The sequence below is a fragment of the Linepithema humile genome, chromosome 3, assembly GCF_040581485.1.
Source record: "Linepithema humile isolate Giens D197 chromosome 3, Lhum_UNIL_v1.0, whole genome shotgun sequence".
NCBI classification, from domain to species: Eukaryota; Metazoa; Arthropoda; class Insecta; order Hymenoptera; family Formicidae; genus Linepithema; species Linepithema humile.
Genome location: NC_090130.1, coordinates 12,532,449 through 12,548,049, shown reverse-complemented (window position 1 = coordinate 12,548,049; position 15,601 = coordinate 12,532,449). Strand labels below are relative to the sequence as shown.

Sequence of the window (15,601 nt, the reverse complement as noted above, 5' to 3'; positions counted from 1 at the left end):
TTACGGTAGAGTGAGAGAGAAAGAGAATGTGGCAATGCGTTACGCGCTCTGTGCGCTTCTATCTCTCTCACTCTATTGTAATTTTCAAGCCTTATAACTCGGAAAGTACTTAATGAAAAATAACTTTATTATAGTGTATTGAAAACGTCTCGATTTCAGCTACAAGAATATGGAATAAAAAATGGGGATTCGCATTTAAGATTTCAAAGTTCATCTTCACGGTGTCATTTAAAGTCACATTTGAAGGTCATATCAATATAACCAATTTTCGGCAGATCTCAAACTTTCTATTCTGTCAATTTTTTTAACATCTAGACACTTTATTCTAATATATCTAATACCGCAGCTGATCCCTTCGCACTCATAAATGAATTATCTCGCGACCCAATATCGTCCGCCTGATGCTTTGGACGAGATATCTCGCAACTCAATATCGAATTAATCTTTTTAATTACCTATAGTTTCTGAAAATAAAATGGATGGATAGGAATAGGAGAATACAGACAGAAAGGAATTCACAATAATTTTAATGCTCTTTATTTCACAATTCTTTTCAATTCATCTATTTTTTTGCAGAGTACGATATCATGTAATGCTCGTCGATTATTGCTTATGTTGTGTGAAACCATCGAATTAACGAAACAAGAATTAGAACAACCAAATAGTCTGCAAATGTTTTCTGACTAAAAAAATATATTTATTGCCATATGGTTTTTACTCATCATACTTTATTCTAGTGAGTTTACTTCTACTGTCAAGTGTATATAGCTTTATAATAAAAACGGACGGAAAAAAACGATGATTAAAACGAAAAATTAACGAATCAGCAATATAATGCGTACTATGGTTATATTACACACATAGCATATAAGTAAAGATAATAATATAGTACGCGAGTAAAAATAATCAGTATAAGACAGTAAGTATAAGACTTTTAAGTATTGTATAATCTATTAAACCTTATATAATATAAATGAGCAGATATTATAAAAAAAAATGTAAGTAGCTGTAAGTATATAAACTCAATATTTTGTACTTTAATAATTTAATTATTTTCATATTGAACGAATAATCTTTGGAAATCCTTGGTAATGTTATAAACGAATCTTTTCCTTATTTCTAACTGAATCATTCAACTGAATCATTCTTTTTAAAACTTACAACATTTTCTTGAAAGATAAAGCTAGGTAGAAGAATCTATCACTTTCTTAATTAATTCTTACAACAATATCAAACATTTCTCCGAACATTAATTTTTTGTTGGTTATTGATCCATGTCTTCACGACTGATGCAGATCGGTTTTGTAAACAAGGATTTCTTGCAATAACTTCTTGGATCGCTTTTATAGACGGCAACTTTGCGTCTGTTATGCAATCACCAAAGTGTTCCATGACGATTTGTTTTTCTTCTTCCGTCCAACGAACGCGTCTTGTACGGCCATATGGTGGAGCTATGAAAATAATATTATTAATATTACATTACTGTAATCTTATTAGTATTACTGCGTTATTGTTTTTTAATATGTGTAATAGTGTGTTTGGTTCAAGTGTTAACACGTTATCATTTCGTTAATTACTAGAGATATGAAAAAGTTCTTCAAACAAGTTACTTTATTTAAAGTGCCTCTGCAATGATCTAAAATATAATTTTATATCATTCGTTATTCAAGGTTACACTAAGGTCAATTTCGTTTTTTAATGATACGATATACATATATATGTCACCTTAATATTATAAGGTATTTTATGACAAATTTAATGGTCTATAATAAAATATGATTAATATATCGCATAATAATCATATATATCAGTCTGTTTAACAAAACAAAATTTATATTAAAGCGATCTTGAAGAACGAATAATATAAAACTTCAATTTAGGATTATTGCATAGGCATCTTTAAACAAAGTAACTTTTGTGTGCAAAATTTTTTTATATCTCTAGTAGTTAAAGATAAAATTGCATATTAACACTTAAATCAAATACATTGTATGTACAATTAAATTATATTTAGAAACGACAAAAAACGTAAGTATTTGATTTTTGTTGAATAGGGGAAGGTGGGGTAAGACGGACCCCCTAAGCAAAAATGGCTATATTTTTTATATTAATGACAAAAAATAACTGAAATTTAGCATGAAGAAACTGTAGAATGTTTATTATAAGATTATAATGTTAAATTTTCAAAATTTGCAAAAGTTTGAATTATTATTAAGATTTTTAAAAACTTAATTTTGGTCCGTTTTATCCCATAGGTGGGGTAAAATGGACCATCCCATGGGGTAAAATGGACCAAGCCGAGATAATATGGATCAAGAAATAATTTAACTGATCAACTCAAAATCAAAACTATATAGTATTTATTAAATATTTTTGAATAAGAATAGAAATTAATTTAACATTAATTATTTTATTATACACACAAATCTTTAAAATAATTATAATCTTTATAATTTTTAACGTTTATATTAAATATAACATTAAATATAACATTTTAAAATAAAGCATGTAAATAAAATAAATAATTATTATAAAATCTGTTTTTATTTGGAGACATTATTTTCAATAAATTTCAAGTTTCTTCTACTTTTAACAGTGCGTTTTTTATTTTTTATAGCTTTTTTCAGTAAAAAAAAATGAGATGTAAAATATTTCTCAAATCAGAGCAAATATATAAGCAGAAAACTATAAGTAGAAAGTATAAGTAGAAAATATAAGTAGAACAAATATATAAATTGGTCCGTTTTACCCCATTTAAATTGGTCCATTTTACCCCACATGACAACATTAATATTATCTTATTTTTATTTACCTGTATCAAAATTATTTTTTAAATGTAACTGATGAAATATTACTTCTCAATAACCAGAAATATGGAACTTGTAGAAAAATTTAAAAATATTAAGTTTTGCAATCTTAGTCACTTAAAATGTAATACTAAGAAATTAGATCACGAGATCTATTTGCAAGAATTTGACGTTTCTTTATAAATAACTTACGATAGTCTTATGATATAATGACGTAATTTTTAAACAGTTAAAAAGCATCAAAAAGGAAATTAATTTTATGTTTATCCAGCAGATAGAGGTACTTACTAATAAGATCTAGCAAATGGACCATTTTACCCCGCGGTCCGTCTTACCCCACCTTCCCCTACTCCAAACACCCGCGCGCGCGCAACAGAACAGTCAACATTAGATATAAATTTACGTACTATTGCGTTTCTTTGCACTTTTACGTGTACTTTTCACATTCATTGATGGGATACTATCATTGGTGGTATTATATGGTGATGTATCCATCGCATCAATTTCATTGGATAAATTTATGTCATTCGTTGAATGTTCTCCGTTATTTTCATAAATACTATTAGTTTCATCACTTTCGTCACTACTAACACCTTGTGCCTTTTCTAACACTTGGGACATTCGTACAATATCTCTACTTATAATAGGCTGCCTATAGATCTCTTTATGTATAGCTAAGGCATGACCCATATGTTTTGCAAGATCAGAAACATCATTTTCTGATAAATCTAACGCGACACTTATCGTAGCAACGTGTTTTCTGAGACTCGTTCCACGTAAGGTCCATGGTCGTTGTGCACCACATTCAGTGGAAAATCTTCGCATCAATTCGCAAGCATTTAGATATTTAAAACAGCTTTTATTGTATCCCGGAATTCCAAATAAATACGGATTTTCAGCAGGAACTCGAGCATCACCTCGATATTTTAAAATTAATTCAATGCATTGCAATAATTGGGCTGACAATAATACAGGAACAGTACGCATTAGCTTTCCGCGTATGGTAAATCGTACATACTTTTTTGCAATTTCTCGTGCTTCACCTGACAGAGATTGTAATAAGTCTTTGTCTGTGCTCTCTGAAATCTGTTCGTAGTTTTCAAAATCTTTGATGAGGAGATGCTCTATTTCGCCGGCTCTACGACGATTAAATAATTGCACAGACGTAAGAGTTACCTTGGATAGTTCTAGCCAATTGTCATAGAAAAATGTTTCCTTTAATATCGCACACATGATGTTACGTTTTTCATCAAGATAATTACGAAGTTTTATGATATCATCCATCAAAGGAAGTTCCGTTTTTTTATGCCTTCTGTTCTCTTCCTGCGCCTCCAAAGCGGCCTTATTAATGCTAGTTGGAAAATCATCGATAAGAAGAGCGAGGAATTCTTCAGTATCCTTTTTCTTTTCGTAATCTTTCTTCTTTATACATTGAGTAATCAATAGATTTCCTACTTTCTTAAGCAATGTTCCCATTAGTTGTGGCGTTGTTGTCACTTTGTAAGTATTTGTGCTGCTATCAAATGCAGACATCTTGTTGACTGCTCTGATGCAATCTTCATAAAATGCAGGATGATAAATTGACTTCATGTCTGCAACTTGAGCATTTAAGTCTCTCATGGCTTTTAAGAAACGACCGAGGTATCTAAGGTGTGAGCGAATCAACTTATGCTGATATTGTTTGCGATATTTGCGGCACAATCTATTACCAAACATGATTACCAATTCGTCATATCGAATAATACGTGTTGTTTCATCTTCTCTGAGTGCTGGAAAAACTACTTTTCGCAGCGTTTCTTCTGCAATAGGGTTGATACGTCCAATAATCGCTCTGCCCATAACCATCACAGATCTTTGTTGTTTACTACTGCGGCCTGTGCAACGATGAAAATGGCGTCTAATGCTGCTTTTCACAAAAAATCCCTTACATTTTCCGCAAGCTGTATAGTCTTTTGCGGTTTTTTTGCTATTTTCACGAGGGCGTCTACACACAAGAAGTTTTCCGTCATTAACATTGCTGTTAGTATTATGAATAAAATTGCCATTCCTACTTATTGTTTCGATTATTCTTCTTCTCTCCAAATTTTTTGGCTTCAAATCGAGAAACTTCTTAACCTCGGGTTCATTGCGATGAACTGTAGCCAGATGCCGAGCAATCTTCGATTGCATCTTCCGACAATAGAAGCAGCAATTTTTTTTATTACCACCTTTAGGTCCCTGAGATGGATCGATATTAAGATCAACGTCATCAGGACAGAGTACACTGCTCTCATTAGCCTGCACAGATACTTCAAAGCCCGAATTATTTTTTGAATTCCGTTTTGATCCACTTGATCGCTTGTTTCCATTGGTTCCATCAGGAAATACATCTTTATCAGCGTCTACTTCTGTGAGGATTGAACTATGTTCAGAAGGACAATATTCTGAATCCGAATCTTCTTTATGAATCGTTAAATCCAAGTACTCTAGATCTAGCAAAACAATTATCAGAACATAACATAAATTACATAAATATACAAGGAGTATGTATGGAATAGGATAATATGACTGCTCAAAACTTACTATCACAATTTTTCTGCAAATCGTTACAGCTGTCTTTTGTTTCTATACGTTGTACATTATACGTGTTTTCGGAAGCATACAGATATGCGTTTTCATGAATATCGTTTGCAAAGCCTATTAAAGATAACGTCAGTTAATATACTCAATATATATATATATATATATATATATATATATATATATATAATTTAAAGAAGAATAAAAATGATACTAAAAACTTACTGTCATAATTTGCGAGATGATAATCATTGTATTCCTTGTCCGGCAGCTCATTTTGTTTATCGACAGCGTACTCAGTCTGATCATTGTCTGTTCTTTTGTCAACATCTGCAAAATTATTCGAAAATGTTTAGTATACTGCAAAGTAAATTTTGTTTCTCCTTTTCGAGATAAAGTTCAATTTTTTTTTACACTTTTATATATCCAGTCATTCCATCACCAAGCTTTTACAAAGGCGTAAAAAGTCAGATGAAGCTAACCTTCTCTTGAGAGGAAAAAGAGAAAGTTTCGCCAAGTACGTACCACTAGTAGAAATAATGCAGGTATGATCCTGACACATAAAATGTGAATCCAAAGTTTCGTTGCTATCATGTGCACAATTCAGTAGCGACGTAGCCAATGCATCTTTCGCGTTCTTTGATATATTCTCATCATGTACATTATAATTCCGAACAACATCAGCATGAACATTGGACGGTTGAACTGAAGAAAAGTGAAGTGGCTGATTTCTGTGGATAAAAAAGAATAACAATTCCCTTTTCAATGAAATTCGCATTTATGAAAACAATTTTACTACCGTAAAATGCGATCTAAAGAGTAAAACGCACATCATGATACTAGGAATTTTAACAGAATATATATTCCATCGCATATCACATTATTCTATATTACTAGTCATCATGAACTTGTTTCTATACATATATGCGGATAATTTCAATATCTATCAATCACTTACGACTAATAAGTGCTTATTACAGAAATTATTAATTAATATTACAAGAAAAAAGCAATCTTTTTCATATATTTGCAAATATGTGTGTAAATAATACACAATAACTTATATTTTGTGCATTAAAATTTACAAAATATAATTTATCTTTTTACAAAAAAAATAAAATGATTTAAATATTTATCGTCTATAATTTACTACAGTTGAATATAATAAGTATCACTGAATATTACTTGTCAGTTTCACATATTAATTCAGCATGACAACTCTTCAGTGACTTTTCATCGTTCACCTTATTCGTAACAGTCTGTTTGTTTATAACATCTCTAAGTATTTTGTTATTCGCTATTTGTGTTGGCGACGAAGATAAATTAGTACAAGCTGAAACCATTTCAATTATTAGTATTATATATACTGCATGTACACGAAGATATTATTAAATTGCAACACACGTGCATGTTAAAAGAAGCCATATATAGATAACAATATTTTTAATTACTAAAAAAATAAAAGTAAAGACATAGAATAAAGATGGGATTCAGGTAGAACAAAGAATAACTCATTCAAGTTGCCTTCCTTATACACCAACCTTTATCCGTCTGACGATTCACTGAAATTTCACTATTGCGTGCTCTATCCTCATTGTTTGCGTAATGTGATTGCTTTACGATATCAGTAAGATATACATATGGCATATTCTGCGTCAGATAATTCCATTTATCTAAAATATGTTACAAATCTTGTTATAGATCATCCGATTAACCAATTCAAGTTGCTTTTCTTATACACCAACCTTTATTCGTTCGACGATTCATTGAAATTTCACTATTGCGTGCTCTATCCATATTGCTTGTGTACTGTGACTGCTTCACGATATCAGTAAGATATACATATGGCATGTTCTGCATCTTAAAGCGTTGCCGCATCCTGTGCGCGAGAATCATAAATTATGTATGCATAAGCCATGAATCGTATGATTTCTCGTTTCTTAGGTTCTGCTTACAATAAAGAAAATATTAGGAATAGGAATAAATATTAAAATATTAGGAATAAAAAATTGAAACTATTTTATTTCAGAACAAGGAAATAGGATGTATTAACGTATCATGAATTAAAAATTAAGAATTTGGAATAACTAATACATTTCGTTCCTTTATTTGAAGTAAAATAATTCCAATCTTCTATTCCTAATATTATAATATTTATTCCTATTCCTAATATTTTCTCTGTGTGAGCAGGGCCTTACGTCATAACAGTGATGCTAGATCGAGCAGGTTAGCACCTGCACGCTGCTCGATGCACACAAGTGAGAACCTGCTCGATCTTGCATCACTGTCATGACGTAAGGCCCTGCTCACATCAGAGAAAATATCAGGAATAGAAATAAATATTATAATATTAGGAAATAGAAAATTGAAATTATTTCATTTCAGAACAAGGAAATAGGATGTATCAACGCATCATAAATTGTAGACTGTAAGTAAATAAGGCTCTAAGTGTCAAAAATTGATTTTGAAATAAAGAGATATAAATGAATTTATAGTTTATTTTTTTAATAATGCATTTGATATTTTAATCATGTGTTTATACTTGTAAAAAGTACTTTTTATGAAAAAATAAAACAACAGTAAAAAATGCAGTTTAAAAAAATGTTAGAAGTTTAAATTTATGAAACGTTCTAAGTACCAAAGAGGATAATGTAAAGATAATGTAAGAAAGGCTTTAAGTACCAAGCAGAATAACGTAAAGAAGACTCTAAATGTCATAGGTAGTACATCTGCTATAATGTAAATAAATGTAACTTTTTTTTATATAACTTTTCTTTTATTGCACAATAGGCAAAGAAAAAATAATTATAACTAAATAACAATAATTAAATAATTAAATAACTATTAAACTAAATAACAATTAAAGAAATAAAAATTCACTTCTTGGTCTATTATATAAAAATAGCAATTTTAGCGAACAATAAGTTTTAGAAAATAAAAAATTAGCTTATAGCGGGGGCTCGGAATTATTTCATTTTTTCGGCCGATTCTCGTGGTATACGCCTCCTTTCCTCTCCTTATAATTATTTTTTCTTTGCCTATTGTGCAATAAAAGAAAAGTTATATAAAAAAAAGTTACATTTATTTACATTATAGCAGATGTACTACCTATGACATTTAGAGTCTTCTTTACGTTATTCTGCTTGGTACTTAAAGCCTTTCTTACATTATCTTTACATTATCCTCTTTGGTACTTAGAACGTTTCATAAATTTAAACTTCTAACATTTTTTTAAACTGCATTTTTTACTGTTGTTTTATTTTTTCATAAAAAGTACTTTTTACAAGTATAAACACATGATTAAAATATCAAATGCATTATTAAAAAAATAAACTATAAATTCATTTATATCTCTTTATTTCAAAATCAATTTTTGACACTTAGAGCCTTATTTACTTACAGTCTACAATTTATGATGCGTTGATACATCCTATTTCCTTGTTCTGAAATGAAATAATTTCAATTTTCTATTTCCTAATATTATAATATTTATTTCTATTCCTGATATTTTCTCTGATGTGAGCAGGGCCTTACGTCATGACAGTGATGCAAGATCGAGCAGGTTCTCACTTGTGTGCATCGAGCAGCGTGCAGGTGCTAACCTGCTCGATCTAGCATCACTGTTATGACGTAAGGCCCTGCTCACACAGAGAAAATATTAGGAATAGGAATAAATATTATAATATTAGGAATAGAAGATTGGAATTATTTTACTTCAAATAAAGGAACGAAATGTATTAGTTATTCCAAATTCTTAATTTTTAATTCATGATACGTTAATACATCCTATTTCCTTGTTCTGAAATAAAATAGTTTCAATTTTTTATTCCTAATATTTTAATATTTATTCCTATTCCTAATATTTTCTTTATTGTAAGCAGAACCTAAGAAACGAGAAATCATACGATTCATGGCTTATGCATACATAATTTATGATTCTCGCGCACAGGATGCGGCAACGCTTTAAGATGCAGAACATGCCATATGTATATCTTACTGATATCGTGAAGCAGTCACAGTACACAAGCAATATGGATAGAGCACGCAATAGTGAAATTTCAATGAATCGTCGAACGAATAAAGGTTGGTGTATAAGAAAAGCAACTTGAATTGGTTAATCGGATGATCTATAACAAGATTTGTAACATATTTTAGATAAATGGAATTATCTGACGCAGAATATGCCATATGTATATCTTACTGATATCGTAAAGCAATCACATTACGCAAACAATGAGGATAGAGCACGCAATAGTGAAATTTCAGTGAATCGTCAGACGGATAAAGGTTGGTGTATAAGGAAGGCAACTTGAATGAGTTATTCTTTGTTCTACCTGAATCCCATCTTTATTCTATGTCTTTACTTTTATTTTTTTAGTAATTAAAAATATTGTTATCTATATATGGCTTCTTTTAACATGCACGTGTGTTGCAATTTAATAATATCTTCGTGTACATGCAGTATATATAATACTAATAATTGAAATGGTTTCAGCTTGTACTAATTTATCTTCGTCGCCAACACAAATAGCGAATAACAAAATACTTAGAGATGTTATAAACAAACAGACTGTTACGAATAAGGTGAACGATGAAAAGTCACTGAAGAGTTGTCATGCTGAATTAATATGTGAAACTGACAAGTAATATTCAGTGATACTTATTATATTCAACTGTAGTAAATTATAGACGATAAATATTTAAATCATTTTATTTTTTTTTGTAAAAAGATAAATTATATTTTGTAAATTTTAATGCACAAAATATAAGTTATTGTGTATTATTTACACACATATTTGCAAATATATGAAAAAGATTGCTTTTTTCTTGTAATATTAATTAATAATTTCTGTAATAAGCACTTATTAGTCGTAAGTGATTGATAGATATTGAAATTATCCGCATATATGTATAGAAACAAGTTCATGATGACTAGTAATATAGAATAATGTGATATGCGATGGAATATATATTCTGTTAAAATTCCTAGTATCATGATGTGCGTTTTACTCTTTAGATCGCATTTTACGGTAGTAAAATTGTTTTCATAAATGCGAATTTCATTGAAAAGGGAATTGTTATTCTTTTTTATCCACAGAAATCAGCCACTTCACTTTTCTTCAGTTCAACCGTCCAATGTTCATGCTGATGTTGTTCGGAGTTATAATGTACATGATGAGAATATATCAAAGAACGCGAAAGATGCATTGGCTACGTCGCTACTGAATTGTGCACATGATAGCAACGAAACTTTGGATTCACATTTTATGTGTCAGGATCATACCTGCATTATTTCTACTAGTGGTACGTACTTGGCGAAACTTTCTCTTTTTCCTCTCAAGAGAAGGTTAGCTTCATCTGACTTTTTACGCCTTTGTAAAAGCTTGGTGATGGAATGACTGGATATATAAAAGTGTAAAAAAAAATTGAACTTTATCTCGAAAAGGAGAAACAAAATTTACTTTGCAGTATACTAAACATTTTCGAATAATTTTGCAGATGTTGACAAAAGAACAGACAATGATCAGACTGAGTACGCTGTCGATAAACAAAATGAGCTGCCGGACAAGGAATACAATGATTATCATCTCGCAAATTATGACAGTAAGTTTTTAGTATCATTTTTATTCTTCTTTTAAAATTATATATATATATATATATATATATATATATATATATATATATATTGAGTATATTAACTGACGTTATCTTTAATAGGCTTTGCAAACGATATTCATGAAAACGCATATCTGTATGCTTCCGAAAACACGTATAATGTACAACGTATAGAAACAAAAGACAGCTGTAACGATTTGCAGAAAAATTGTGATAGTAAGTTTTGAGCAGTCATATTATCCTATTCCATACATACTCCTTGTATATTTATGTAATTTATGTTATGTTCTGATAATTGTTTTGCTAGATCTAGAGTACTTGGATTTAACGATTCATAAAGAAGATTCGGATTCAGAATATTGTCCTTCTGAACATAGTTCAATCCTCACAGAAGTAGACGCTGATAAAGATGTATTTCCTGATGGAACCAATGGAAACAAGCGATCAAGTGGATCAAAACGGAATTCAAAAAATAATTCGGGCTTTGAAGTATCTGTGCAGGCTAATGAGAGCAGTGTACTCTGTCCTGATGACGTTGATCTTAATATCGATCCATCTCAGGGACCTAAAGGTGGTAATAAAAAAAATTGCTGCTTCTATTGTCGGAAGATGCAATCGAAGATTGCTCGGCATCTGGCTACAGTTCATCGCAATGAACCCGAGGTTAAGAAGTTTCTCGATTTGAAGCCAAAAAATTTGGAGAGAAGAAGAATAATCGAAACAATAAGTAGGAATGGCAATTTTATTCATAATACTAACAGCAATGTTAATGACGGAAAACTTCTTGTGTGTAGACGCCCTCGTGAAAATAGCAAAAAAACCGCAAAAGACTATACAGCTTGCGGAAAATGTAAGGGATTTTTTGTGAAAAGCAGCATTAGACGCCATTTTCATCGTTGCACAGGCCGCAGTAGTAAACAACAAAGATCTGTGATGGTTATGGGCAGAGCGATTATTGGACGTATCAACCCTATTGCAGAAGAAACGCTGCGAAAAGTAGTTTTTCCAGCACTCAGAGAAGATGAAACAACACGTATTATTCGATATGACGAATTGGTAATCATGTTTGGTAATAGATTGTGCCGCAAATATCGCAAACAATATCAGCATAAGTTGATTCGCTCACACCTTAGATACCTCGGTCGTTTCTTAAAAGCCATGAGAGACTTAAATGCTCAAGTTGCAGACATGAAGTCAATTTATCATCCTGCATTTTATGAAGATTGCATCAGAGCAGTCAACAAGATGTCTGCATTTGATAGCAGCACAAATACTTACAAAGTGACAACAACGCCACAACTAATGGGAACATTGCTTAAGAAAGTAGGAAATCTATTGATTACTCAATGTATAAAGAAGAAAGATTACGAAAAGAAAAAGGATACTGAAGAATTCCTCGCTCTTCTTATCGATGATTTTCCAACTAGCATTAATAAGGCCGCTTTGGAGGCGCAGGAAGAGAACAGAAGGCATAAAAAAACGGAACTTCCTTTGATGGATGATATCATAAAACTTCGTAATTATCTTGATGAAAAACGTAACATCATGTGTGCGATATTAAAGGAAACATTTTTCTATGACAATTGGCTAGAACTATCCAAGGTAACTCTTACGTCTGTGCAATTATTTAATCGTCGTAGAGCCGGCGAAATAGAGCATCTCCTCATCAAAGATTTTGAAAACTACGAACAGATTTCAGAGAGCACAGACAAAGACTTATTACAATCTCTGTCAGGTGAAGCACGAGAAATTGCAAAAAAGTATGTACGATTTACCATACGCGGAAAGCTAATGCGTACTGTTCCTGTATTATTGTCAGCCCAATTATTGCAATGCATTGAATTAATTTTAAAATATCGAGGTGATGCTCGAGTTCCTGCTGAAAATCCGTATTTATTTGGAATTCCGGGATACAATAAAAGCTGTTTTAAATATCTAAATGCTTGCGAATTGATGCGAAGATTTTCCACTGAATGTGGTGCACAACGACCATGGACCTTACGTGGAACGAGTCTCAGAAAACACGTTGCTACGATAAGTGTCGCGTTAGATTTATCAGAAAATGATGTTTCTGATCTTGCAAAACATATGGGTCATGCCTTAGCTATACATAAAGAGATCTATAGGCAGCCTATTATAAGTAGAGATATTGTACGAATGTCCCAAGTGTTAGAAAAGGCACAAGGTGTTAGTAGTGACGAAAGTGATGAAACTAATAGTATTTATGAAAATAACGGAGAACATTCAACGAATGACATAAATTTATCCAATGAAATTGATGCGATGGATACATCACCATATAATACCACCAATGATAGTATCCCATCAATGAATGTGAAAAGTACACGTAAAAGTGCAAAGAAACGCAATAGTACGTAAATTTATATCTAATGTTGACTGTTCTGTTGCGCGCGCGCGGGTGTTTGGAGTAGGGGAAGGTGGGGTAAGACGGACCGCGGGGTAAAATGGTCCATTTGCTAGATCTTATTAGTAAGTACCTCTATCTGCTGGATAAACATAAAATTAATTTCCTTTTTGATGCTTTTTAACTGTTTAAAAATTACGTCATTATATCATAAGACTATCGTAAGTTATTTATAAAGAAACGTCAAATTCTTGCAAATAGATCTCGTGATCTAATTTCTTAGTATTACATTTTAAGTGACTAAGATTGCAAAACTTAATATTTTTAAATTTTTCTACAAGTTCCATATTTCTGGTTATTGAGAAGTAATATTTCATCAGTTACATTTAAAAAATAATTTTGATACAGGTAAATAAAAATAAGATAATATTAATGTTGTCATGTGGGGTAAAATGGACCAATTTAAATGGGGTAAAACGGACCAATTTATATATTTGTTCTACTTATATTTTCTACTTATACTTTCTACTTATAGTTTTCTGCTTATATATTTGCTCTGATTTGAGAAATATTTTACATCTCATTTTTTTTACTGAAAAAAGCTATAAAAAATAAAAAACGCACTGTTAAAAGTAGAAGAAACTTGAAATTTATTGAAAATAATGTCTCCAAATAAAAACAGATTTTATAATAATTATTTATTTTATTTACATGCTTTATTTTAAAATGTTATATTTAATGTTATATTTAATATAAACGTTAAAAATTATAAAGATTATAATTATTTTAAAGATTTGTGTGTATAATAAAATAATTAATGTTAAATTAATTTCTATTCTTATTCAAAAATATTTAATAAATACTATATAGTTTTGATTTTGAGTTGATCAGTTAAATTATTTCTTGATCCATATTATCTCGGCTTGGTCCATTTTACCCCATGGGATGGTCCATTTTACCCCACCTATGGGATAAAACGGACCAAAATTAAGTTTTTAAAAATCTTAATAATAATTCAAACTTTTGCAAATTTTGAAAATTTAACATTATAATCTTATAATAAACATTCTACAGTTTCTTCATGCTAAATTTCAGTTATTTTTTGTCATTAATATAAAAAATATAGCCATTTTTGCTTAGGGGGTCCGTCTTACCCCACCTTCCCCTATTCAACAAAAATCAAATACTTACGTTTTTTGTCGTTTCTAAATATAATTTAATTGTACATACAATGTATTTGATTTAAGTGTTAATATGCAATTTTATCTTTAACTACTAGAGATATAAAAAAATTTTGCACACAAAAGTTACTTTGTTTAAAGATGCCTATGCAATAATCTAAATTGAAGTTTTATATTATTCGTTCTTCAAGATCGCTTTAATATAAATTTTGTTTTGTTAAACAGACTGATATATATGATTATTATGCGATATATTAATCATATTTTATTATAGACCATTAAATTTGTCATAAAATACCTTATAATATTAAGGTGACATATATATGTATATCGTATCATTAAAAAACGAAATTGACCTTAGTGTAACCTTGAATAACGAATGATATAAAATTATATTTTAGATCATTGCAGAGGCACTTTAAATAAAGTAACTTGTTTGAAGAACTTTTTCATATCTCTAGTAATTAACGAAATGATAACGTGTTAACACTTGAACCAAACACACTATTACACATATTAAAAAACAATAACGCAGTAATACTAATAAGATTACAGTAATGTAATATTAATAATATTATTTTCATAGCTCCACCATATGGCCGTACAAGACGCGTTCGTTGGACGGAAGAAGAAAAACAAATCGTCATAGAACACTTTGGTGATTGCATAACAGACGCAAAGTTGCCGTCTATAAAAGCGATCCAAGAAGTTATTGCAAGAAATCCTTGTTTACAAAACCGATCTGCATCAGTCGTGAAGACATGGATCAATAACCAACAAAAAATTAATGTTCGGAGAAATGTTTGATATTGTTGTAAGAATTAATTAAGAAAGTGATAGATTCTTCTACCTAGCTTTATCTTTCAAGAAAATGTTGTAAGTTTTAAAAAGAATGATTCAGTTGAATGATTCAGTTAGAAATAAGGAAAAGATTCGTTTATAACATTACCAAGGATTTCCAAAGATTATTCGTTCAATATGAAAATAATTAAATTATTAAAGTACAAAATATTGAGTTTATATACTTACAGCTACTTACATTTTTTTTATAATATCTGCTCATTTATATTATA

At 30.4% G+C, this 15,601-nt stretch overlaps 2 protein-coding genes across 3 annotated transcripts; one reads left to right on the top strand and one right to left on the bottom strand.

The window, feature by feature from the left end:
- Positions 1–514: 514 nt before the first annotated feature.
- LOC136998459 (uncharacterized) lies at positions 515–8,114 on the bottom strand. 2 transcript variants are annotated; one of them, XM_067351099.1, is made up of 8 exons: positions 7,112–8,114; positions 6,908–7,039; positions 6,552–6,699; positions 5,892–6,097; positions 5,592–5,696; positions 5,370–5,483; positions 3,215–5,278; positions 515–1,451 (listed from the first exon to the last, which is right to left on the bottom strand). In XM_067351099.1, exons 1-8 carry the CDS (start codon positions 7,260–7,262, stop codon positions 1,231–1,233), a joined length of 3,141 nt encoding a protein of 1,046 aa, XP_067207200.1. In that variant the 5' UTR covers positions 7,263–8,114; the 3' UTR covers positions 515–1,230. The 2 variants fall into 2 exon arrangements, with proteins under 2 accessions (XP_067207200.1, XP_067207201.1); XM_067351100.1 differs by lacking the exon at positions 6,552–6,699 and having other exon boundaries at positions 7,112–8,113.
- Positions 8,115–8,276: 162 nt separating this feature from the next.
- LOC136998501 (uncharacterized) lies at positions 8,277–15,584 on the top strand. The gene is made up of 8 exons (XM_067351171.1): positions 8,277–9,449; positions 9,522–9,653; positions 9,862–10,009; positions 10,465–10,670; positions 10,866–10,970; positions 11,085–11,198; positions 11,290–13,353; positions 15,115–15,584. Exons 1-8 carry the CDS (start codon positions 9,299–9,301, stop codon positions 15,333–15,335), a joined length of 3,141 nt encoding a protein of 1,046 aa, XP_067207272.1. The 5' UTR covers positions 8,277–9,298; the 3' UTR covers positions 15,336–15,584.
- Positions 15,585–15,601: the final 17 nt, after the last annotated feature.